At 40.8% G+C, this 27,548-nt stretch overlaps 1 protein-coding gene across 1 annotated transcript in view; it reads right to left on the minus strand.

The window, feature by feature from the left end:
- Positions 1-25,524, minus strand: part of NUP160 (nucleoporin 160) — a 42,997-nt gene extending 17,473 nt beyond the window's left edge. The window contains exons 1-18 of the mRNA XM_019743644.2: positions 25,171-25,524; positions 24,789-24,900; positions 17,811-18,021; positions 17,292-17,514; positions 15,901-15,979; positions 15,266-15,380; positions 13,886-14,044; positions 11,683-11,760; positions 11,321-11,418; positions 9,868-9,952; positions 7,837-7,905; positions 6,199-6,282; positions 5,751-5,921; positions 4,778-4,877; positions 4,340-4,508; positions 3,733-3,860; positions 3,470-3,630; positions 781-914 (exon numbers count right to left, since the gene is read on the minus strand). Of these exons, the coding sequence (XP_019599203.1) occupies positions 781-914; positions 3,470-3,630; positions 3,733-3,860; positions 4,340-4,508; positions 4,778-4,877; positions 5,751-5,921; positions 6,199-6,282; positions 7,837-7,905; positions 9,868-9,952; positions 11,321-11,418; positions 11,683-11,760; positions 13,886-14,044; positions 15,266-15,380; positions 15,901-15,979; positions 17,292-17,514; positions 17,811-18,021; positions 24,789-24,900; positions 25,171-25,270 (2,276 nt within the window). The 5' untranslated portion in view covers positions 25,271-25,524. The remainder of the gene's footprint in view (positions 1-780; positions 915-3,469; positions 3,631-3,732; positions 3,861-4,339; positions 4,509-4,777; positions 4,878-5,750; positions 5,922-6,198; positions 6,283-7,836; positions 7,906-9,867; positions 9,953-11,320; positions 11,419-11,682; positions 11,761-13,885; positions 14,045-15,265; positions 15,381-15,900; positions 15,980-17,291; positions 17,515-17,810; positions 18,022-24,788; positions 24,901-25,170) is intronic.
- Positions 25,525-27,548: the final 2,024 nt, after the last annotated feature.

Below are 27,548 nucleotides of genomic sequence, written 5' to 3' on the forward strand. Positions count from 1 at the left end.
GGTATATACATACAATGGAATATTACTTGGCCACAAGAAAAGATGAAATACTGCCATTTGCGACAATATGGATAGATCTTGAGATTATGTTAAGCGAAATAAGTCAGACAGAAACAGTTGAGAACCGTATGACTTCACTCATATGTGGCATATAAAACTGAAAGCAACAAATGAACAAGACAAACAAAACTCAGACACACACAATAGTTTAGTGGTTACTGGAGGGTAAAGGGGGAGGGAGACGGTAAAAAAGGGTAAAGGGGGCCAAATATATGGTGATGGAAGGAGAACTGACTTTGGGTGGTGAACACACTATAGAATATATAGATGATGTATTATGGAACTGTACACGTGAATCCTACACAATTTTACTAATCAATGTCACCCCAATAAATTTAATAAAGATTAAAAAAAAAAGAAAATGTGAATCCTTTAAGCATGGGATTTTCTTTCTCCTTTTGGTTATAAAGAATCTCAGCACCTTTAATATCTAGCATAACATTTTTGTGTGTAGTCTAACTTTCCCTCTGACTTCATCTTATTATTTTGCCTTTAACAGGACTTAGCTTTACATTACACACACATATATAATATATAATAAATATATTTATAATTTTTATTCTTGTAAGTTGCCTTCAACCTTTAGAAAATGAAGCATCTACAAGCTCTCTGAACTTTAAAGGCAAAACATGTTACAGCATGTTTACAATATTTTATCTTATAAGACAATAAAAAAAATTAAACTCAAAATTTAATAATAATTACAATAATGAAACTCACAGTGTGTCAATTGGAACATCAGTTGCCAAGCACTGACTTCCCCACTTAATGAGGTGATAAGATAAGAATAGGGGAGCTGTTCGATGTAGTAGGTCTTGCTGAGCTTGAAAGAGCTGACCAGCTCCCAAAATCACCTATACATGATGGGTGGGTGGGTGAGACAGTAAACAGCAATTAGTAATGATAACTCTTAAGGTTCAGGTGGAGGTAAAATATAATAACAAACATTGTTACAAAGGACATACAAAAAGTAATGTGCGTCCATGCACATGTGCACGTGTGCGTGTGTGTGTGTGTATAAAAGCAACACACATTTTGGGGTAGCAGGTAGCAAAAATATCTACTGAAACATTTAACAGTATAGAAATAATCAAACAGCTCACCAAGTCATGGGAGCTGAGGGTGAAAAAAAAAAACATCGAAAAGCTTAACTCTCATTAAATCTGTGGGTTCAGAATTCAAGAAGAGGAACAGGGAAATCGAGGTCCTTTGCTATGCTTCTGGTCTTGGGTGAAAATAAGTATGATCATTAGAGGGAAATTGATAGTACTACCAAAAGCCATAAAAATGGGTGCAGCCTGTGACCAATTAATTTTAGTTCTTAGACTTTATCCTAGAGATATAATCAAAGGTGTATGTATGGAAAGTTATAGCTATAAGGGAAAAACTGGCAACAACATGGATGGCCACAAATGGGATTGATTGAATAAATTAAAATTGTACTAGGTAACTATTAAACATGTTATAGAATACTTAATAATGTGAAAATGCTGACAAAATTTGTAAAGTGAAAGAATAAAAACCACCAATTACAAATGTAGCATATCCTAATTTTATAAATAAAACAAACAAAAAATCCTGATTTTCATAGAAAAAAATGGTGTACACCAAAATGTAAATAGTGGTTATCACTGTGTAGATTACTAATAAATTTTTATTTTTATGTTTACATATAAAGGCTTACATATAAAAGTTCTACAATGAACCTCTATTGTCTATTACCTCTGTGTTTAGAAAAAAGCAGTGAAAGTTGTATGAGGTATGATCAAACAATACGGTGAATGTTTAAATAAAAAATAATTTATTATAGTAAAAGACACATTGCCATTAACCCCCCTCAAAAGAGACCCCCTCCCTTCGAACACACCTATCCCATAGTTCTTGCCACTTTCTGAAGCAGTTCTGGAAGTCCTCTTTTGTGAGTGTCTTTAGTTGCACTGTTGTAGCTGCCTCAATGTCCTGAATCATTTTGACTTTGGAGAAGAGCCAGAAGTCACACGGTGCCAGATCTGGAGAATAAGGTGGATGAGGACACACCGTAATGTTTTCACTTGACAGAAGTTGCCGTACCAGCAGTGATGTGTGACACGGAGCATTGTCATGGAGGATGAAACCGTTTGCCCATTTCAGGTTAATGTGTTGTTCATGATCCATGATTTACAGCACATTTTAAAGCACACCTTCTCTCAACCGTAGCTCATACCCGACTTCACCGAACAAATTGAAATTTGTCACACTGTTACTAAGGTTTGACGCACCACTTTCCATATTGAAGATCCCTGCCTTTCCGTTCGATGGCACTCGGCAGCAGCATTCACCGTTATGGTTTGATCACAACGGAAAGGCTGCCTGTCACACATCACTTCTAGTACAGCAATTTCTGTCAAATAATAATATTATGGTGTCCTCATCTACCATATTCATTGGATCTGGCAGCATGTGACTTCTGGCTCTTCCCCAAGGTCAAAATGACCATTAAAGGTAAACGTTTTGAATCGATTCAGGACATCGAGGCAGCCACGGCAGCACAACTAAAGACACTCCCGAAAGAGGACTTCCAGAACTGCTTCAGAAAGTGGCAAGAACTATGGGATGAATGTGTTTGAAGTGAGGGGGGTTATTTTGAGGGGGATTAATGGCAATGTGTCTTTCATTGTAATAAATTTTGTTTTGACCTGAAATTCCACCATTAGCAATGTATTTGAGTTAATAAATTCTGATTTAAAAAGCATGAATGCCTCTGGGAACACCAAAGGCCTTTCCATTATTTACACACTACCACGACTTAGTTTAATTAGATGGCTTCCTGGTGAGGTTCAGAAGAGATTACTGATGGAGAGACAAGTGTTGAACATGGAACAGTCAGTAGGATGAGAAACAAGGGCTGCAGGAAGTCTGGTGTAGAGTCTTTAGAATCTGGTAGCCTACGAGGAAGAATAGGATGGAAAACGAAGCCCAGAACGCAGTTGGGAGGACCCTGAAGACAAACTGTAATCTCAAAACTGTGCTTAGGGTAAATCCTGTACTGCAGGAAGAGAGAAGTTCTTTTTCTTCTTTCTCTCTCCTCCACACTAAATGGTACCCAGCTATCACATCCAAATTAGTATTAATAATACTCAATTTTGGGAAGGCCAACCGGAGAAAATTTCCCCCCACTTATAATACACACAAAAGGTAACAGTGGAACAATCTGCTCCATGTATATTCTTGATCTGTAATTTTAGATTACGATGCTTGCTCATTCCTAATTCAACAACTATTTATAGAGCAACTGCTAAGAGCCAAGCATGGGGGACAGAGCAGTGAACAAAGACAAAAGTCTGTGCTGGCAGAGCTGACATTCTGCTATGTGCTTGCAGATCTATACCAGGTTGTAGATTTTACAGCTTTTCCCTTGGGTAGTACTTACTGCATCTCCTAGCCGCATTAATAGCTGCTGTAAGATTAACAGGTCTCGGCAGATGAGGAAGCGAGTACTGGCAATTTTACACACACCTCTGCACACAAGATACCCTGCTGTGCTACTACCATACAGCTGGGAAAGATTCATTCGAATGTTCAAAGGCTGAGCTGTAATTAACAAAAAAAAAAAAAAAAAAAAAAAAAGAGGAGTTAAATGTATCATTGTTTTTCTCTAAATGAAAGAGGCACATTTGCTGTTTTGCCATTTACCTGGATTGAATCCCTTTTCCATTTCCACTTCTGTCTCATAATCCATTTCCCGTATAAGAAGTCCAATGGCATGGATTGGGTTCCTAATCTCTTGCAGTTTACTACAAATATCTTCCATGACATTTTCTCTATAAGGACAATTAGAAACCTCCTATTACTACCAAGAACACAGAAGGCAAACTGTGTATATGGAAGTCCTGAAAGTTAAATGCTCTAAGAAACAGGAAAACCAGCCACATAATAAAGAAGTGGGGATAATCACTCTGGCATTCAACATACTTTCACTCTATGTAACAAATTTCTCGTTTTTTTCCTTTTCACAAATGACAGACAATATGAATGTGAGCAAAATACTTTTGTGTTTTAGAATTTACAGGTCAGTTAATAGTGAATAGCTACACCACAATTCATGAGTCTGTTTCCAGATCTGAATTCATGTGTTAGATTTTCTGTTTAAAAGTGGAAACACCTATTTAGAATCATGGCAACTCTGTAACTTTAAGCCACTACTTTGAACATATCTGAATTTATATGAAAAGCCTGACTTTGGCACTAAAAATTGCTAAATTTCCATTAGGAAATGCACTTTACCCTAAATTCTCCTTACATATCAATAGTGATCAAATCTTCCAGAATGTGTTCTGCAGCCTTTTCTGGAGACTGTAGGTTGCTGTAACGACTCATTTCCATCATTACTGACATATCCATAGTCACTGATTCTCCAATAAGCCGAAGGCATTTTATAAGACATATGACATCCCGAGCAACATTCACATCTACAAGTAAGAGAAAGTTAACATTCATGTCTAAAGCCAGTGAAGAACTACTGATTAATATTGTACCAAAAGAAAAGATGAATAATTAAATGCCAAGGATCTGTCTGAGGTCTTGGAGATGCTTAGGCCTCTTTAGTTTTCCTTAAAATATCTACAATGTGGTAAACTGACCAGGAAACGTGGCAATCAATGTTTTTTGCATCTATTTGAAACAACGCATAGGATTAATGTAGGAAGGAATTAAATATGGACATAACAATAACTATTACCATCAGATATGATCGTCTCATCTTCTGTTAAAAGGTTCTCATCAGGCAGGAGATACAAATGATCCACTAAGGAGGAAGGCACAAGGAAAGACAGGTACCCCTGGAAATACAAATCTTCCAGTTACATTCTTTCCAGTGAATGTTTAAAGGCATAAAATAATTGAGACCCGAATCTTTTTTTTTTTTTTTTTTTTAAGGAGAGCACAGCTCACAGTGGCCCATGTGGGGATCGAACCAGCAACTGGTGTTATCAGCACCATGCTCTAACCAACTTAGCTAACTGGCCACCCCGAGACCTGCATCTTATCACGAGGAAGCACCAGACAAATCCAAATTGAGGGACACTACAAAACAACAGGCACCATGTTCAAAACATGTCAGTGCCATGGAAGACAAAGAAAGGCTGACAACAGTTGGAGATTAACCTAAAGAAACATGACACATAAATCTATGCAAGATCTTGGATTGGATCCTAAATCAAGAAAGAAGAATTATAGGCACAATTGGTAAAATCTGAATAGGAACGACATAATATTATATCAATATCAAATTGCCTGATCTTTAAATTGTGCTGTGGTTATTAAGACTATCCCTGATCTTAGATAAATGCTAAAATATGTAAGGGTAATGGGGCATGATGTCTACAACTAACTCTAAAGTAGTTCAAGAAAAAAAATTACAGAAGCAAAGCACATGGAAGTTAAACAGTGAACGTGGGTATACAGAAGTCCTTTGTGCTATTCTTTTAACTCTTATGTTAAGTTTGATATCACATCAATATACGAGGTAAATAAAATAAAATGCAAAAAGTATAAATATTTCAGAAGACTATCTAAATACAAATGAACTATAATTTTACGGGGAAAAAATAATCAAAGTCCTAAAAAGCCAACTACAACATACAACAGATTAGCATTCTGAAGGCCCCACTGAACTGTCTAAAGGAGTTTTCTGTACGTTTCGGCTCCCTTACTTTTTTCAGCAGGCACACCATGTTTGTTTGTGGATTCAAATGCAGGGCAAGAGGTTGAGAGAGGGCTTCTTGGTACTGAAGACAGCAGGCATAAAACTTGCTCCAGAATTCCTGTTGTAAATTTCGAAACTCCTCCTGGGAAAATTCATACTCTGTTACACTTCCTTGGAGCTGGCAAAGGGGGAAAAAAAAAAGAAAGAAACTCTTGATACCATTCGAGATCTCTCTGCCCTCAAAACAGCGGTCTAATATTATTTTACTAAGCTATAGTCCAATGAATATTGCTCATGCATTACATGCCATGGACTATATAAACATGTACCTAATTGTCTAATAAACATTTATACTTCCTACTAGCAAGGTCCAGTGAACAATTGGATCAATTACTCAGTATCAACCTGCCAATATCAAAATGGAAGAACATCTTCTTTCTTTACCCAAACCTCACCTCATGTTCAACAGCTAAAGTAATTTCTTTCTTTAGTTCACTCCAGGAAAGATCTAAATTCCTCTCAGTTCCTCGGCAGAAAATCTAAAATTAAAAGAGACACGTAAGAGGATTATATAATACACAAAACTGAATGAAAAATACTCCAACTGAGAAGCACCAAGGCGATATACAATATAATCGAAACTAGACATGCCCAGAATACATATTTGGCCCCAACATTGTGCAAATAATTTCTGTAAGTGAAAGCATAGCAAGTTTGAAATAGTTTCTATAGATTAAACTATAGAAATCCATGAATCTGAAAGAATTATAATCAGGTAGATCTGGATCATTACAAAAAGCAAACGGAAACAGAATGGCTATTGCTTAGCTGGAAGGAAGACAGTAGGTGATGCTAAACATACGCATGCTGAGACTGGCACAAGGTGAGCCAGAGGAGTGATGGGCTGGCTTATTAGGAATGATTCTCCTAAAGGAAAGCATCTGGTAAATGCCTACTGATTATTTAATATCTCAGTGTGCAAGAGACTTCATGAGAAATATGATCACATTTGATTATTGTTAATAAGGAAAAAGTCCTGATGAGATGAAAGAAAAAACACCTCAGGAGAAAGTGACCATGTCATTCTGAAGTTTTATCAGAGAGGAAACAGAAAACATGCAATAGCCAGATATATAAGAATATATCTAGAAGAACACTCAAGGATCTGGCATTATAGCACCTGAGAAAAAGTTAAAGAACTGGATGTATTTAGTCTGGAGAAAGACAACATGGAAAGAGTCTTAAAATACCTGAAGAGTAACTTTATAGAGACACATGTTCCAAGAATTTCCAAAAGAAAGAAGCCACCACAAGATGGGGGTTAACTTTGATCCAATACTGAGAACTTTTAAATGACACAGTTTGGGAACAGAAAGAGCCAGTGAGAGACTCACATAAGAACCAGTGAGAGACTCGTCACTGGAGGCAGAGACAACCAGAAGCTGAAAAGCTGTCTTTCAGAGAAGCCTGTTTTGTGGGGGAGGTCAGATCAGGAGATTCGAAGGGACCTTTCAATTCTATGAGTAATTATTCTATTTTAAATCCATGATGCATGGAAATTTAAGGAAGCCTAAGTGACTTTAAAGTAAAGAATCCTTTTGTAAAGTTTTAAGCATCTCTTAAACCAAGTGATTTTGAAGCTTAGATTTTCAGAATTTTCTTGAACCTGAACCAAGTTAGACCTTCACTGCACTAATATAAGGGTAAAAACAGAGCAACCACAAAAATTAACCAAAAAAATATTTTAAATTTCTTTTAAGTATAGAGATTATATGTAATGTAGTATGGTATCTTTTCATAATAGGGTAGGCACAAGTTTCTCTTTTTACTACTGGCATGCTTCACTGGGAAAGTGCCCCATTTTACTTCCCTGCTGGGAGTCTTACTTAACAGAAAGAACGTTTATAAATGTTATGATAGTATTTATAAACACATTTATAAACATTATCTATTAGAAAAAAACAAAAAGTATTACTCAGTTGTAAAAATACACTCAGTGTTTAGTATATTGCAAAACAATAAAAATTAATAATCATTAATTATACAGTAGTAATAAACAGTCTTAAATAAACATTAAACATTTTCTCACTAACCTGTAAAGCTTTACATAAAGCTGCATTTATGAATCGTCCTGGGGTAAATAGATTCTGTAAATATATCTCCTGTTAGCACAAAACAAAAATTAATATCATTCTAAAAGGATAAAAATTGGAAAAATTTGAATAATTCAACATGTTAGTATCAATGCGGAGTTTCTATTATATGAACATGGAATTTTGGCCCTTCTACATTTGAGCAATGACAAGTAGTAAAGCAGTTCTGTATTTTCACACTGAAGGGTGAAGATGGTGGTGTCTTTGGGTCCACTAGATGTACTATTCTGGAAATGATGTGCTCCTCAGGGAGCACCTCCTTGGGTTATATTGGAAGATACAGCTTGTCAAATGCCACTTGTGGACGAAAAACGGGGTAAGTAACCTCACAGGGAGATCTGATCATGAATTCCTAACCAGGCAGGTTATGGTGGGTAGTCACGCACTAGGCCTATAACTTCTTTAGTGAAAGGTTGATCTTTGCCTTAAGCAAGCCCTCTCCATTGTTTCTGTGCATCTCGGTTAATACACCTCAGAAATAAGCTGTAACCACTCTCAATAGAGCACATAATCTTGTTAATCATCCTGGAATCCAATTCCTGACTTGCTTTCTCCTACCTCCATGCAATTTTCTTTATGTTCCCTGCAAAACTTACTCTTGGGAGCATTTGAGATCTTGCTCCCTGGCATGTATCATCAGTTTGGCTCAAATAAACTCTCACAAAAAATCTGTACAGGTGTGGACGATTCTTATGTCAGCACTATCTTAAATGGAACAGGTGAATTGGTGGCATGCACTGGTAAGAGATCAATTAAACTAAACTGGTTTTGACACCATCCACAAAGTACTCATTTTATGGCTTACATATTAAAGAAAATCAACCAAGAATAAGAGCCATTATATGTAAAAACAAACAGAAAACTGCATAAACTCTCACAAGTGGGAAAATAGAGAGAATACAATGGATAATCTCACATTGCCTAGTTATTTTGACCAAATTTCATAAACCAGATTTGCTAGTAAGTAGCAAACCTGACTGACCTTTATTCAAGTTTCCTTCCTTCTACTGAGGTTCTAGGGGATGATAAAATGACCAAAATGAAGGAGAAAAACAAGTATTTTAATAATCAGCATGTGGTTTTGACTATTAGACAAAAGTCAAGTGCCAATGAACTTGGGATTCAAAACACAACAATATTCAGTTTCCGGTATTTTAAAGTGGCTTTTCCAATCCTACAAATAGTCACTGTTTCAGACCCTCAGCCTGTAATTTTCAATCACATTTTAATAAGGCACCAACCCTAAGGTTTTCTTTCATTTCCCTGGAAAACAGAGACTGGAGTGTTTTGCTCTCCATTGCATTACCTTTTAAATTACTTTCTTCACAGTACATACCTCTATCAGAATTTACCTTATTTCTAGTTCATATGCATGTACCAAAATGGTTAGTGCAGTGGACAACTAGCATTTGTACCTGCCTAGAATCCAGGTGCCCTTCTTTTACTAACAAATTCCTTATCTTCCTCTGGGGAACCATTCCTCAGCTATCCATACTCAACTGACTTTACCACGCTCCACAATAGCAACGCCCTGGTTGGACGTATTTCTCATGACAAGCTAGACTATTCTATTCCTTCTGATCAAAGTGACGTGTCAGGAATTAGCACATGGCTCAAACCAGGCCAGTGACTACTCCAGGACCATGGACAGAGGTGCTCTCTTTCCTCGGGGGTTGCTTCCTTCACAGAACGCACAGGCTCAGGAAACCTGCCTTAGAATAAACCCAACAAGGAGGAAAGCAGAACAAAGCCAGAGAGATCAAGCCCTGAAAGCATCGTTCCAGCCATGGCTGAAGCCAGGTAACTGTGAACTTCTCCGCTGCACAAGCCAATATGTTCTTTTTTCAAGTTTAAGTCCGTTTGAGGGGGGTTTCTTCCATCTGCAACTGAAAGAGTTCTAATACAACTGGTTCTTCTCAAACTACCCATCAGGCAAATCATCCCCTTATGTAAGACATTAGCATTGCTTACTCTGGGCTCTTGATCGTTTCTGATAATGATCTCTTCCTCTGGCAGCGGCTGCATAAAAACGGGATTCCACTGACCTGCAACATTACTGCAGAGAAAAAAAACCCATCAGCCTACATAAAAATGACAAATAACCACGAAGCTTATGCTGTTGGCAGTGTCTGGGCAGGGAGGGCCTCATCACTGAACTTCTGCAATGACTGCTTGATCAGTTTTATAAAAACACTTCAGAGAAAAAGAAACTTATTCTTAGCAGAGTCTGGTTTTATAGAAGTGCTCTTACCAGTTTTAAGTTAACTTCCTGAAGTTGAAAGTCTAAACACAAGTCTACAAATAATAGCTAATTTTTATTGTGCGTTTACTATATGCTAGACATTACACTGGGTGCAGTTCTAGATATTAGTCACGTATGCTTTACAACTTTGAAAGCTGTATTAACCCCATTTCGCAGATGTGGAAAGTGAGGCTTAGGGTAAGTTGTACTACAAGGATTCATTCAAACTCTCATCTGACCCCAGATTCTTTGTTTTTTTTTACCACTTTGCTTGAATGACATCTATCAGGAGTACTTTCATATTTTCTGAGGTGGGGCTGCTCAGGGTCAATGTGGGGGCAACCATTCCTAGAACTCTATCATAGAATACAGGGTTATGAGGGAATCTCCCCCACACACACACACCCCCCAAGGTTCAATTAGTTTAGTACCAGGGACGTCAAGCTGTATTCCAGGAAATCCTGCACAGGTGTTTCAAGGGTTACACAAGTGTTTACTTGAAAATTGGTTTTCAAAATATATTTGCTTAAAAATTTTTAAACTAATACCATGTAGATTAAAAATAACAGATACCAAATATATCTAATATTAGAAATTATCAACACATTAAATTGTTATAATTTTATACTCATAAAAATACTAGTTTTGTTATGTAGGAATACATTATCTTTTAAAGAAAAGTTTCTTGTTTTTAAAAAAGTTTGAGAAGCACTGTTCTTGTACAATCTGTTTCTCATCTTATGATGAGGAAAATGAGAACCCAAAGGGGCTGCAGTGTCTTTTGGAAGTTGTGTGTATGAGATATATTCTTTGCTTAGAAGCAAAAAACCAAAAAACCACTCCCCAGATTAGAAGTATTCTGCATATGTGCTATCTCTCCCAAGAAACATGGTATTTTTCAACCGTAAGAATCCTCATTTTTGTTTTAATCTAATACCAAAATCTAATAATCTAATAATAATCTAATATCTAATAATCTAATAATACCAAATCTAATAATCAAAAGGTAAGAAATAACACAAAACACCAAAGAAGGTATTTCAGAAAATAGTTAATAGGCAAACCCAAAGTTAAGTTCTTTAAATGCAAACACTTGACTTTGGTTCTACATAAAAAGCTCTTATGTTTTCTTAGTATGAAACTGCTTGGGGTAAGGTAGGATGAGAGATACATGATCCATACTGTTCAAAGTTGATGTATTTTACAACTGTTTGGTTCTCAGCATCATGCCACAGGGCCCAGATATCCGTAGGGGTTAAGGCAAAGTCAATTAGCGTCTCCTAGGAGGAAATGTGGGGGAGAAAAGGGGGTTAAAATAAGAAAGGGCAGTAGTTTATGATGACTTAAATTTGTATTAGTAGGAGAGGTAAAAGCATGAAAACAGAAGACAGCACCATATGAACTCGGTAAAACCTTAATAAAATTTTGTTTGCGTACATCAGGAAATATTCCATTTTAACATTTCAATCCCGTTACAACATAGTCAAGTGAGCCAATACTTCTTTCCTGTACTTGTGTAATATGCAAAGGCTGATCCAACCTACCTGAGAAGTGAATAAGGAAGAAATATGATCCAGACTGCAGCGGTTATTCTCAGTGCTCACCATTTGGAAAATGCAGAACTGTTAATATACAAGTTGATCATTTATTAGTTGAAATAACCAACACGCTACTTTTTCTAAACAAGAATTATTAGCAGACACAAACCAATTTTCAAAGAAGTGTGGTCAAATACACATGACATTTATCATCTTAACCGTTTTTAAGCGTACATTTCAGTGGTGTTAAATACATTCACATTATTGTGCAACTGATCCCCCAAACTTTTTTCATCTTACAAAACTGAAACTTTTTACCCATTAAACAACTCCATTCCCTTCTCTCCTCAGCCCTCGGCAACCACCATTCTACTTTCTGTCTCTATGACTTTGACTACTCTAGGTACTTCATATAAGTGGAATCATAACAATATTTGTGTCTTTTGTGATTGCTTATTTCACTTAGCATAAAACCCTCAAGGTTCATCCATATTGTAAGATGCATCACAACTTCATTCCTTTTTAGGACTACTACTCCATTTTATGCATACGCCATATTTTGTTAATCTGTTCATCTGTCGATGGACACTTGGGTTGCTTCCAACTTTTGGCTGTTGTGAATAATGCTGCTATGAACAGGGGCGTGCAAATATCACTTTGAGACCCTGCTTTGAATTGTTTTGGGTATATACCCAAAAGTGGAATTGCTGGATCATAGGGTAATTCTGACTGATTTTTGACGAGCCGCCATACTGTTTTCCATAGTAGCTGCAGCATTTTACATTCCCATCGTCAGTGCTAAGGGTTCCAATTTCTCCACATCCTTGCCAACATTTGTTATGCTGTTTTGTTTTTTATAGTAGCCATCCTAATAGGTGTGAGGTGATAGCTCATTGTGCTCAGAAACCTATTTTTAAGTTTATATTTTTACCAAAGTACAAAGACAATTGAACATTCAGCCCCAACCCCATCCTCCAGAGACGGGAGAGAGGCTAGAGATTGAGTTAATAATGGATCATGCCTACATGATGAAGCCTCCATAAAAATCCCTAAAGTACTGGATTTGGAGAGCTTCCACGCTGCTGAACACATCCATGTGCCGGGAGGGTGGCACACCCCAACACCTGGGGACAGAAGCCCTTGCACTCAGTACCTTTCTGGACCTTGCCCTATGTGCCCTTTCATGTGGCTGTTCATCTGTATACTTTATCATATAATAAAACAGTAAATGTTTAAGTGTTTCACAGAGTTCTATTGGCTGTTCTAGCAAATTATCAAGCCCAATGAGGGGGTTATAGATGAATCATGAGCCCAAGGAGGTAAGAAGACTATCCACATTTCGGAGTGGCCTGGCTCAGGCTGTAGGAGCACGAGAAGGGTGACAGGGCTTCCACATGTACCAAACACCTGGCGTGGTGGGAAACTACAGCAGGACGAGGAGGGTGTCTACACAGTGACAGGCTGCACTGGGGATGAGAGCCCAAGTAGGTGAGGAGGGTGCTCACTGCACAGGGCTGGACTAGTGGAGAGCGTCAGGGCCCAAATAGGGTGTGGAGCGCATCCGTATGAAGGGGCAAGCTGCAGTGGGGTATCAGAACCCAACAAGAATGGGGGCTCCCAGGCGGAGCAGCAGCCAGCGTGGGGAATCAGAGCTCCAGCAGAGCGAGGAGGACAAACCTCACTGGAATGTTAAGATTAAATGGATAACATGTAAAGCGTGAGCTCAGATAAGCAGTTCCAGCTTTTGCCATTATGTACATGAAGGGCCTGGCACGGTGCCAAACACACAATACCTAACAAATGGCTGTTTGGTATATGATTATACCATTACATTACATACTAAATATTCATCTACGTACAACACCTAGTGTTTGGATGATGAGCAAAATTACTTCTAAAAATTAACTTCTCCTCAACCACTTAACACATCCCTTTCATAACTCCATTTTCTCATAGACCTCTAAATTTGCTTTCTTGTTTGATTTTGGTTAACTTTTCCTTTCATATTCCTTTCAACTCTCTACCCCCTTTCATCCTGACTTCTCAAGACCTTTTAATTCACAGATGAGCACAAAACCCACCATCTCAGTGGAAACAACACATGAGACACCTAGATTGGTGTGAAGAACTGAAATTAATTCAATCAGTCTGCAGCTACTTCCCCACATCAGTACGTCGAGTAACTTGATATGTGTCATGTGTTTCATACCTGTCCTCGTTTTGGGGCATGCATGTATATCCCTAGGTAGAGTCCCATGGAAGGGGAATAGGCAAGACGTAATTTGTGTCCAGTCCCAGCAGTGAGCCGGAGGTCTTTATTCACAGGGACATACTCCAGCATGTCAGCTACCATCAGGCACATTTGGTCCTGTCCAAGACAAGAGTTAATAAGTGATATCAAAGAATATTTAGGTTAGAAAGCACATCTGCCCCCTTTTTAAAAGACACACATCCATTATACCTAGCAATCTACCTAGTTTATCTGCTGAAGGACCCTAGAGGTTTCTCTTTGAGGGCTAAGATGAAATTATCTCTTAGTCTGACAGATAAAATTAAGAGTTGTTTTGTTTGTGAATCTTAAAAATTATTTTACCAACTTGCATTTCTTTTTTTTTTTAACAGGACTTTATTGGGGAACAGTGTGTACTTCCAGGACTTTATTTTCCAAGTCAAGTTGTTGTTATTTCAATCTTAGTTGTGGAGGGTGCTGTTCAGCTTCAAATTGTCCTTTCAGTCTTAGTTGTGGAGGGCGCAGCCCAGCTCCAGGTCGTTGCCGTTGTTAGTTGCAGGTGGCACAGCCCACCATCCCTTGCGGGAGTCGAACCGGCAACCTTGTGATTGAGAGGACACGCTCCAACCGACTGAGCCATTCGACTGAGCCATCCGGGAGCTCAGCAGCAGCTCAGCTCAAGGTGCGGTGTTCAATCTTAGATACAGGGGGCGCACCCCACCATCCCTTGCGGGACTCGAGGAATCAAACTGGCAACCTTGTAGTTGAGAGCCTGTGCTCCAACTGAGCCACCCGGGAGGCAGCTCAGCTCAAGGTGCCGTGTTCAATCTTAGTTGCAGGGGGTGAAGCCTACCATCCCTTGCGGGATTCGAGGAATTGAACCGACAACCTTGTGGTTGAGAGCCCACTGGCCCATGTGGGATACGAAATGGCAGCCTTCAGAGTTAGGAGCATGGAGCTCCAACTGCCTGAGCCACCGGGCCAGTCCCCAACTTGCATTCAAAAACCTATTTGTTCTTCTTAAGTGAAGGGTATATAGTTTATACTATTATTAGGTTGGTACAAAAGTAATTGTGGTTTTTGCAATTATTTTTAAGCTTTTAAACTGTAATTACTTTTGCACCAACCTAATATTTCAAATTTTCTATAGGACTCATAGTTTTCTAAATAAAATGACAAAAAGTTAGGGGAGAAATGTATGAAAAATAAAGCCAAATGAAACTGTCTGAATCTGGAAATGGCCTATAATTTTCAAACTAAGTGATCTGAGAATCTAAGAGAAGCATCAAGATTTACTTTAGCTCTATTACAAGGCACAATCCTGTTTTAACTTACAGTAATTATAAATGCAGCATTTACCTTGTAGGACCACATTCGGAGTTTATGGTCCTGGCACAGAGCGAAGATGAAGGCATCGTGCTCGACAGAATGCACCGCCAGGCTGAGCGGACGGTTTGAAGGCCCCTGATCACCTCTAAAGACATAAGGCCAAGTTTGAGAGTTTGACTATTACAAATCGTCTGATTGTTAGAGTTTGCAATTTAACACATAAAATTATAAATGTACACTCTTCATCAACAGGAGAAGCAAGTGTTTATATGTTGGTGTAAGATCACTATACTTTCTATTTGACTTACAACCAATTACTCTGATAAATTTTAAAAGGTTGTACGTAACAATGGAATACTGTTATAATGATCAAAAACTTCTAATATTACACAAAATTGATTCAGTATGTCAGGGCAGGGCGCTGAACTGGAGATTGGGAGGATATATACTCAGTAAACTACTCTTTGCGGTCAAGATGGCCAATCCCAAACAAAGTGGGCTCTGGAGTATGGCTCTCCTCAGACGGGATGTGATGTGCGATTCGTCTCCTTTCCAGCATACTCTTTATCTGCCTTGGAGTAAGACTGGAAGCACTAACAGGTGCCGACCCATGCAAAAAGATGAAATTCTTAGGCCTTTTGATTTACCTGCCAGATACCACTCACCTGATAGCTGTTGGCATCCAGCCGATAAGCAATCGTTGCATCACTGAACTCTGTTTCAGTTCCACAACTGACACCATCCCTATAAGATTGAAAACAGACCAATGACATCCAATAAACCTCCTGATGATACTTAGCGAAACCCAAAGGTAAGAAGGATGCAATCATGATCAAGGTCTTTGTAACAGGTGACAGGGTTCTACATTTCTATCTAAGCAAGTCTTAAGATGTACCTTTCCACGTATATCACACCTAAAATATTTTGAATCACTACTGGATCAATAAAATAGCATTTTTAGATTCCAAGGGGAAAATTCTTCCATTTATAGGTAGTAACTCATATTGCTCAGAAGAAACACTTCATTCTTTCCAGAAGAATCACTGGGTTCCTTTCCTGTGTCCAGCAGCGCTAGGTGCTGGAGATGGAGCAGTAACAAAATAAACAAAAACTCCTGTCCTCATGGAACTTACATTCCATTGGGAGGTGGGAGAAGCAGGACAGTTAACAAATTAAGTAGAAGACTAATAAGAGAAAAATAAAACATGGAAAGGGTACAGTGACTATTAGGGTGGGGTGTGTGTGCCATTTTGAAAACGGTGGTCAGGAAAGGCCTTACTAAGGGGACACTGAGTCAAGACCTAAAGGACCCGAAGGAGCCAAGCTGGTGGCTAGAGAAAGACCATCCCAGACAGAAGCCCTGAAGAAGGTATGCCTGGTATGTTCTAGGAATTGTAAGTAGGCAAGTGGCTGGTGCAGGGAAGGTGAGGGGGAGATGAGAAGCTGAGGTGAGGTGAGGTGAGGGAGGCGGCAGGGGGTCACTGTACACCAACGTAAGGACTCTGGGTTTATTCAGATGAGATGAAGAATCACCCTCATTTGAGGGCTTTGTGCAGTTTACTCACATGATTTGGCTTAGGTTTGAAGTGTTTCAGTTTGCCTGAGAAGTTTATGTGTAGGGGGTAAAGACATATCTGGGGAGATATTTAGGAAGCAAATATAATAATCCTGGCAAGAGACAGTGGTGACCTAGAGCAGGGTGAACAACCAAGCTCCTGGTTTCAGTCAATTTGTTTTAATTACAGTACCTCAACCTGAAGGTAGGCAATTGGTCATCTCATCTCTGCTTGAGGCCTCAGAAAAGACTACCTTACAGTTATCTGCTTTTCCCTATTCCAACGAGCTCTATAGTTCCTCATCCACTGTGTAAAATCTTGCCCTCTTGGGAAACAACAGTAAAGCACTAGGGATGCCTTAGGTAAGCAACACTGAATAACCATTTCAGGGGTGGCAGGGAAGCAAGTCGTGCTGGATGATGGGTTTGGACTTGTAGGGTTTGTTTTAATGCCAACCTTCCTTGTTTGAAGTTAAATCCACGCTCAGTTCCCATTCTTACCAGGAATGTCGTAAGGAGGTAGTTTAAGAACGAAGACTCCCCCAGCAGCAGATGGTAGAGCAAACAGGGCCTCCCCATCACTGCTAAGCCAGGCTGCCGAGGTGGTACAATTAGGGGGGAGTCCAGGGACGGCTGGAATTAACTGATAGTTGCAAGGATCGCTGAAATCAACTTTTCCAATGTCAGTGAATACTGATTGCATCTGACTTTCAGCTACCAAATCCTGTGAAGGAATTAAAAAGAAAAATCTGTTAATAAACTGAATTTTGCAGTTCCTCTCAACTGCTACCAAAGCTTTTAAAGTAAAAATTGTTTAGCTTAAACAGAAAGCTATTCTTTTTAATGAAAACCATTTCTTCAACTTACAACATGCCTGGTCATTTAAATAGTATCTGTTAACGTGTGCATGGTTAGGGCTAACCAGGACTCCAAATCTCCTTCAATTCCAAAGGCTACTCCTCCAGCACTCACGTGTGAGAGCCAGAGGAATCTGGGAAATAACGCACTTAGCCAACTTACACTCCTATACATCCGGGAAGGGTGCGGTAAAATCAACCTGTGCACTGTTTGATTGGTTAATATCAAGATTATCACATGATTGTGAGTCTCACAGACATGAACCCCTCCAGGTAAGAGGCTGCAATTTTGAAATCTGAGGCGAACTGCATTATTCAACAGATTTATATCCAGTGACTCTTCCACCAGCTCCAGTGTATCTCCAGAGGTCTTCCTGTGAAAAAACAAAAAACCATTTGTTTAAATGTTTATGATTTTCTTACTGATTGTTGCACTGAAATACGAAGTCTGACAATTAAGTTTGCGAACCTGTTGCGATGATGTTGCTCACCTTTTTTGATTTCAGAGGGATTATTCATTATGAATTTGTACCAATTGGACAAATAGTTAACCAAGTTTACTATTTGGAAATGCTGAAAAGGCCGCGTGAAAAAGTTAGACGACCTGAACTTTTTGCCAACAATTCATGGCTCTTGCATCACAATAATGTACCAGCTCACATGGCACTGCCTGTGAGGGAGTTTTTAGCTAGTAAACAAGTTACTGTATTGGAACACCCTCCCTATTCACCTGATCTGGCCCCGAATGATTTCTTTCTTTACCAGAAGATAAAGGAAATATTGAAAGGGGGAAGACAGTTTTATTTATTTTTATTAGTTTCAGGTGCACAAAACAACGTACACCTCTCACAAAGTGATAACCCCCCTGCCCCAATCTATTGCCCCTCTGACATCGTATATAGCTATTACAATTCCATTGAGTCTATTCCCTATGCTGTATTCCATATCCCATGGCTATGTATACGTTAAATTATAGTTGACATACAACATTATTCAGCTTCAGGTGTACAGTGCAGTGGTCAGGCATCTACACCCTCCATGAAGTGGTCTCCCTAATAAAACATGTGCCCATGTGACACCCTACAAAATCTTTACAACATTATTGATTCTATTCCCCAAACTGTCTTTCGTATCCCCGTGGCAATATTGTGCTACCGGGCCGGCCCGGTGGCTCAGGTGGTTAGAGCTCCATGCTCCTAACTCCGAAGGCTGCTGGTTGGATTCCCACATGGGCCAGTGGGCTCTCAACCACAAGGTTGCCGGTTCAATTCCTCCAGTCCCGCAAGGGATGATGGGCTCCGCCCCCTGCAACTAAGATTGAACACGGCACCTTGAGCTAAGCTGCTGCTGAGCTCCTGGATGGCTCAGTTGGTTGGAGCGCATCCTCTCAACCACAAGGTTGCCGGTTTGACTCCCGTAAGGAATGGTGGGCTGTGCCCCCTGCAACTAGCAACGGCAAGTGGACCTGGAGCTGAGCTGCGCCCTCCACAACTAAGACTGAAAGGACAACAACTTGAAGCTGAACAGCACCCTCCACAACAAAGATTGAAAGAACAACTTGACTTGGAAAAGAAAAAGTCCTGGAAGTACACACTGTTCCCCAATAAAGTCCTGTTAAAAAATATATATATATATTGTGCTACCAATTTGTGCTTTCTAATCCCCTCCCCTTCTCCCTCATCCCTACCCCCTTCCCATCTAGCAATCATCAGTTCTTCTCTATATCTCTGAGACTATTTCTGATTACTTTGCTTATTTATTCAGTTCTTTAGATTCCACATATAAGTGAAATCATATAAGTATTTGTGTTTCTCCGTCTGACTTATTTCACTTAGCATAATGTTCTCTAGGTCCATCCATATCGTTGCAAATGGTAAGATTTCCTTCTTCTTTATGGTTGAATAATACTCCATTGTATAAATGTACCACAGTTTCTTAATCCAGTCATCTACCGATGAGCATTTCAGTTGTTTCTAAGTCTTGGCTATTGTGAATAGCACTGCAATAAACATAGGGGTGCACATATTTTTTTCAAATTAGCGTCTTGGATTTCTCTAGACAGATACCTAAGAGTGGAAATGCTGGGTCATAAGGTAGTTCCATTTCCAGATTTTTGAGATACCTCCACACTGATTTCCACAGTGGCTGCGGGGAAAACATTTTGATGAGATTCAGGACATCAAGGGTCATCAAATACGACAGCTCTGATGGCCATTCCAGAAAAAGAGTTCAAGAATTGCTTTGAAGGGTGGATTAGGCGCTGGTGCCGGTGCACAGCATCCCAACGGGAGTACTTCGAAGGTGACCACAGTGATATTGAGCAATGAGTATGTAGCACTTTTTCTAGGATGAGTTCACAAACTTAACTGTCCGACCTCTTATATGGAAATACTTTCCAGGTGAACTCTCCCAATTTGAAAATTTTGAATAAACATATTCAGACCAATTTTTACATTCCAAACCACCGCGTTATATAGATTTACAAAACTCAGCATAATATAAAATTCAAATCTTATTTTATGACTTTGTTAAGTGGCTGCATTTCCAAACTTGATAGTCCATTTATTTAGAACAATATTCAATGCAACTAAACTCCACTATAATGAAAATTCACCCCACATATCCCCATTACTTGTGGTGGAATGTGGCCTCCACAAACCTAACTGCAGTCTCAAACTAGTGACCTTAATAAACATGGGTATCTCCCCTTCCATTACTTCTGTTACTTCTTCCTGCCAGAATGCAGGGCAGACTCTTCTTCAGGTGCAACTCTGCCATGGGGTAGCTCTGGAACCACAGAAAGCACCAAGCTGGGAAGGCCCTAACTTCCCACCACCTCATCTACCATATTACCCACATCCTTCTCCAAAGAGCAGGTCTCCTGCCGGCAAGTAAAGGCCAATCTCTGACTTTCTCAAGTATAGTTCTCCTGCATCCATCTCTTTCTTGCAGAGCCTTCCATCAACATTCAAATATGCTCTTCCCAGGCCTATCCCTTTCCATCACCCCATTCTGGCCCACATCCAGCTATCATGTTTTCTCCAATCCCCTCCATGGCCAAGCTCTATTTCCTCACCTCTCTCGTACCCTTTTCTTACCAAGTTCACCAGACCAATTCCAAAGGACTCTTCTTCGTTCCTTCTCTTACTTGGCCTCTTCGCAGCAATCCACATTCTTGACCACGCTGACCTTAAAAGTCTCTTCTCTTGACTTCCATACGACCCTCTCCTGGTTTTACACCCATATCTCTGGGCATTTCCTCTTCTTCTCCTTGACGTGACCCCTACATGCTAGTTCTCAAACCTCGATCCTGGGTCATCTTCTCTGCTCACTGTACATATTCTCTCAAAGCACATCTTATCTACTCGCAAAACATTGGAGCACCCCTGGAGCTCTGATGATTCTCTAGTGTTACTTTGCTTCTGGTAACTAACTAATGGTGTGGCATCATCAGCACAATTTTCTGGACCTTCACCATCATCATCTCTGAACAATCACTTCACCTTCCTGCCTTATGGTTAAAGTTGGGTTCTAGATCTTCCCAGAGAACATTATCCCTCAGACCCCTCTCTAATGGTGGTACTGTCTTACCATTCTCCTTGTACTGGGGCCTCAGGGTAGGGCACAGACAGCCTGCTTGCTTCCCATTGCCTTTCTAGGCCATTGTTCTGCCCTCCCGGCTCAAACCACTCAGCTCTGAAGCTCATGCAGTCAGATACCACCTGCCACCCTCTTCACTGCAGGTATCTCTAGATCTTTCTCATTCCTTACAGATTTTAGCTCCTGGCTCACTCTCACATCTCCTGCCATAACTGTGAATGATTTCAATATCCATGTGTTTTCTAATGCCTCACTTTCTCAGTTTCTTCAATTCCTCTCGTCTATTGGTTCCCCGTGACAGCATATAAACATACTGTATTTCCCCTATACCCTCCATTGCCTGCCTGCTACCATTTTGCTGTTTGCCTTATAGCAATGCTCCTTGAGAGAGTTGTTCTACACTCACAGTCCCCCCTCCACCCCTGAACCCACTCCCCTTGGGCTTTTGCACCACTACGGGAGCAGCTGCTGACAAGGTCACCAGTGATCTCCACGGTGCAAGATCAATTTTCATTTCTCTGACTTGAACGTAGCATTTAGCAGTTTTTCAGCCTCCTTCTCCCTGAAAGATCTCCCTTAGCTTCTGGGACACCGCTCTCTTTTTGTTCAACTCTTACCTTACTAGCTACTCCTTCTCGGTCTCCTTTACTGGTTCCTCTTCTGCCTAAATATTGGAGTTCCCCAGGGTTCAGTCCTCAGGCCTCTTCCCTCATCGACACAGGTTCTCAACTGGGGGCGATTCTGCCCCACTCCCGAGGACATATAGCAATATCTGGACTTTTGCTTGTCACAACCGACTGTGTGCACGTGCACGTGCCCGTGCACGTGCCCGTGTGTGCACTATTGGTATGTAGGGGGTAGACGCCAGGGATGCCGCTCCACACACTACAATGTACAGGAAGCCCCCAAAACAAAGACTTATCTGCCTTCAAGTGCAATCCCTCCAAACCCTGATTTATACTCATTCTCTACATGACTTCGTTCAGTATAACAGCTTTATATGCCATCCAATGCCAACAATTCCCAAATCTGTATCTTCGGCCCAACGTCTCCACTGAACTCCTGACCTTTGCCTCAACACTTCCACTTGGGTATCTAACAGGGATCTCAATCAAAACCTGTCCAAAATAGAATTCTTGGACCCAGCAAACCTGAAAAACAGAAACAAAAATACCTACTTCACACACACTCTTTTCCAGTTCAGTAATGGCATCTCTATAACTTCCAGTTGCTCAATAGAGAAATCTGGAGGTCACCCATGACTCTTATTTTTCTGTATACCCCACATTTGATGCAATGGTAAATTCTAACAAATCCACCTTCAAAACATGTCCACAATCAGAACATTTCTTACTGCTTCTACCAATGCCACCTTGGTCTAAGCCACCATCATCTCTTCTCTGGAGTGTGGCACCAACTTCTTAAATGGTCTCCCTACTCCCACCCTTTTCTCACTACACTCTGTTCTCAACCCATAGTCACAGCAATCCTTTAAAAACACAACTTAGATTATGCCATTCCTTCACTTCAAACTCTCAAATGGCTTCTTTCCATCTCACTAAGAGTAAAAGTCATGGCCTTAAAATAACCGACAAAGCCCTGACCTGGTCCTTGGCTACCTTTCTTATTATTCTACCCTTTGTTCACTCATCTACAGACTCGTGTACCCTTGTCATTCTTTGAAAACAACACACAAGCTCCTGTCTTAAGGTTCTTTGTACTTTTTTTTTTCTTAGAAGGCTCTACCTGAAATCCTCATCACTCAAATATCCTTACTCCTCTGCTCAAATGTCACCATATCACTGGGTCTTGCCTGACTACCCTATATAAAATATTAACTCCCACAGGCATTCCCCTTCCCTCTTACCTTGCTTCCCTGTTCTCTATTCCACTTGTCACCTGACAAACTGCATTTACTTGTTTTGGTTATTATTGTTTATTGCTTGTCTCCCTCCACGAAAGCAGGGATTTTGTCTGCTTTGTTCCCTGCCATATCCCCAGTCTCTACACATTGACTGTAACATACTAAGAACTCAAAAATCTCTCTTAAGGAAATGAGATTCGTATCTTTAACATAGGTCTTTCTTCTGTGCCTCAGACCTTAAAATTTCAACACTTACTTAACATTGCCAAAGGGCTGCTGCAAATACTTCACATTTAGTACGTCTAAAAGAATTATTCAAATCTCTCAAAACCCGTCTTCTATATCTCAGTAAATGGCCACCCCTCTGCCCTATACATCTGGTTAGTCACACTAGAAACCAAAGAGTTATCCTTGCTCCCTCCTTTTCCCTTATCACCCCCACTCCATATTCAACTGATCACCAAGTCCTAGTGAATCTACCTTCTCAATGTTTGTGGAATCCACCCATTTCTCTTTTCCTAGCCATTCTCACAATGAGTAACTCTTACTTGGGCCATCATAAAGGCAAATTGTTCTTTTGTGTTACATATATTTAACCCAAATCCACTTTCCACAAAGTAGCCGATTTTTAAAAAACACAATTCTGATCATGTTAGTAACCATTTAAAACCCTTCAATAATTGTTTAACGTACTAAGAATAAAATCCAAAATCCTTAAAAAGGACCTGAGGGTCCTTCATAATGAGTTCTGCCTCCCTCCCGATCTCAGCATCTCTCACATTATTTTCTGTTTCGCCCATTGCACTTAAGCCACAGACCTTCAGTCAGATCCTCAAACCTGCCACGTTCTTTCCACCTCATGGACTTGGCACATGTTGATCCCACTTGCCGAGCTGCTCTCTCCCCCAATCCCCTGCCTCGCTAACCATTCAGATCTCAGGTTAAATATGACCTCCTTTAAAGGCCTTCTCAGCTCCACCAATAAAATGTGGTCCTCCCATTAGCCTCTCATAGCCTCTACACTATTCTTCTGAGGCAAGTATGAAACATTTGTATTGTTATACTTTTATTGTGTCATTAGTTTAACGTCTTTTCCCTTCTTTAAACAGCCCAATGAAAGGTGAGTCCACAGCTAACACTGCTACATCTTGCATGATGAAAATGGTGGTGGTTTTTGTTCATCACTTAATCCCTAGCATACCTAGCACAGTGCCTGATGTGTAAAAGCTCACACGTTTGCAGAATGAAGTTGTAAAGCACTACTGTATTTTCCCGAAAATAAGACCTAACGGGAAAATAAGCCCTAGCATGATTTTTCAGGACATCCCCTGAACATAAGCCCTAAAGCGTCTTCTGGAGCAAAACTTAATTTAAGACCCGGTCTTATTTTCGGGAAAACACTGTATAAAAACACAATGGACTGATGTTTAAAACTGATCTTTGGGCCTCTATCCCCTAAGCTACATTTCTGCTGCTTTTAGTGCTGCCCTGGGAGGGTACCCTTTTTAGAACTCTGGTCTCCTTAATCTTCTCCTGATTCAGATACAATTAGAAAACAGTCTTTCTCTTCCTGTCAATTACTGCTTCGGAGAACAGCAGAACAGCCTTTATAAATAGCCACGAAAATTCAGACACCAACTCGACTTTGCAGTGGGGTTTGGCGAACACAGCACTTACCAGTGAATGAACCTGTTTCTGGTGACAGAGAACAACTTGCCACTTTCCAGATAGTAGAAGCCTCCAGCGCTCTCACTGTATTTGACGGTTCCGGTCAAGGCATTTGAAGTCCCTGCAAAAGGAGAGCGGTCAGCCTGCACACGTGGTTCTCTGGGGATGACAGGGACTGAGGGCGCCGAGAAAGCAGAGGATGACAGACTGATAATCCATACGAAGAGAAGGGGAAGAAGAGAAAGAAGAAATGGGACACTAAGGAGGCTCAGATGTCGGGGCTATAGACATGTGGACTTAAAAGGATGAACTGGGGATCAGAGATTTAGGGACTCATGGGAGGAGCCTGAGAGGAAGGATCGGATCGTGCCCTCTTTGGCTGCTTCCGTACCAACGCCACAAACTGTAAATTCCCGAAAGTGCCTCGGCCTTTCGCGCTCCGGACCGCTGAGCTCTATAAAGCTCCGTTCCAGGGATCCCGCCGCCGCCATCTTCCCGCCGCCGCCGCCGCGAGGCCCGACGGGACACCAGCACAATCCAGTGGTTGCCGTCACTTCCGGGGGCGGGGCAGGCGGAGGCGCGGACAGTCGGAGATTCCCCGGGAGGAGAATGGCAGCTTCAACCGTGTCTTTCGGGGCTCCTCCGAGTGGCTGGAGAAGAAGGGTTGGCAGGGACGAAAACAGAAGAGAAAGGGGCAGGGGGAGCCGACTCCCTCTGCGGGAACCTTCGCTTGGCCGGCCTGGACGCTTCCGGTCGTGGGGGTGGGGCGGAGCCCTTTTCCCGGCGGCCCCAGGGCGGGGGGCGGGGCAGGGTTCCATTTTAAAAACCAGGGCGCGGGAGGCAGGATGAACCTCCTCGGAGGACGATGTCCGGGAGGCCATGGCGCCCTCTACCGGATCCCGAGTTTGCGGTCCCCTTTCCCTGAATCTGGGTGTCCGTCTGTGAATCTCCGCCGGGTCTCCTTTTTTTCACCCTCTGTGACACGTGAGATCGGGTGAGGGGGAGTGAAGGGCAGAGGGGCATTTTGCTTTGCGTTGGAATTTTTTCAAGAGAATGTATTCCTGTATTTTTGTATGATGAAACAATGGGTTCAATTAAATATTGATGCTGCAACCTGCTGAGATTACCTAAATGCAACCTGCTGAGTTTACCTAAATGCTGATCTCTTGCATACGTGAATTTGCTTTTCTTTCCACCCGTGATCTGGATGTGTGGAGGTTACTGTGGTTTTACTCCCATCTAGGACAAAGTAGATGCTCAATATTGAGAAAAATGCTAATTTTGCGGGGGTAAAGTTATTGTCTTGATAGTTAACGGCTATTGTCAAGATAGTTATTGTCTTGATTTGTTAAGCACTTCTGTTATTTTTTTGGTATTACCAGTGACCACAAACCTTCCCTGCCCTCTGTTTCATTCATCCTATTCTGACCGTTCTCTTCTCTCCTAGAACACCAACTCTAGCAATGCAATCCCTTCCGTTCCACCTAGAATCTTTTGTTCCAACCACCATTTCACTGTTCCTCACTTGATGTTTCCTTCTTGGCTCTGCTTAACTTCTATTTAAATTAGTGGTACCTTGGTTTTCTAACTTAATCCGTTCTGGAGGACCTTTCGAGTTCTGACACTGTTGAAAACTGAGGTGCAGTTTCCCCTTAGAAAGTAATGCAAAATTGATTAATCCTTTCCAGACCTTTAAAGTCAACCCCTAAAACGGCAAATTTAGCATGAATTTTACTATCTAATGATACCATAGATCCAAAAAATTACAGCGGTCGTAAACCGAAATGTTTGTCAATGGAGACATTCGAAACAGGTACGACTACTCCCTTGTCCAGCTCTGGGCAAGGGAATTCATCATACTGATAAAATCTACAACTGTGGTCAAATCCAAATCTGCAGCTGAACAGGCCTGCAGGAAAACACACAGTCATACTGACATACCTCCCTCTGCCTCCATCATGACTCAGAATATTGAGTGGGCCCATACTGCTGCTCCACAAACACTGTGTATCCTTTGTCCACTAACTGTCCTAGATGAATATTTCACAGCTCCTCTAACCTGCAACACCTCCTCCCCCATCCTCACTCAGCTTGCTTCTGCACCTAGAAAAATGATGCAATCAAGAGTTTTCCCCCACTACCACCTCTCCCTACCTACCAGCATCTGTATCCACATATTCTGCCTTCCCTTCCTGTTACTGTAAATAGAAGTGTCCCTGAGCTTATGGAAGAACAATCTTTCTACTTTTTCCTTAGACCACTTGCCCGAGGACATCATTCCAGCAATTGTGTCTCCTATACAGTTTCCCCACTTTTTATTGAGTTGTTCCTCCAATCACACAAACATTGTTATTTCTCCTCCCACCACAAAAAGCCCTCATTTGATCTCTCCAGCTACTACCTACAAGGTTGGAGCCCCTCCCCACCTTGACTGCAAAATTCAAGATCATTCTATTTAATTTTCTCTTATTCTCCCTTAACCCTTCGTTTTCTAGGCCTGTTTCAAGGTCAGCAATGACATCCATGTTACTGTGTCTAATACTGTAAACTTAATTGACCACCTTCAACATTTGATCAATTGATTGCTCCTTCCTCCTGGAAACACTTTCTTCACGTGGCTTCCAGGACACCACACTCCCTTGATTTCCTCCTATTTTACTGACTGTTCTTCAGACTCCTTTGCTAGTTGTATCTCTTTTCCCTTACCTCTTAATGTTGGGAGTGCCCCAGAGCCCACTTTTTGGTCCTGTCTATACACATTCCCTTGAG

This window comes from Rhinolophus sinicus, linkage group LG06 (genome assembly GCF_036562045.2).
Source record: "Rhinolophus sinicus isolate RSC01 linkage group LG06, ASM3656204v1, whole genome shotgun sequence".
NCBI classification, from domain to species: domain Eukaryota; kingdom Metazoa; phylum Chordata; class Mammalia; order Chiroptera; family Rhinolophidae; genus Rhinolophus; species Rhinolophus sinicus.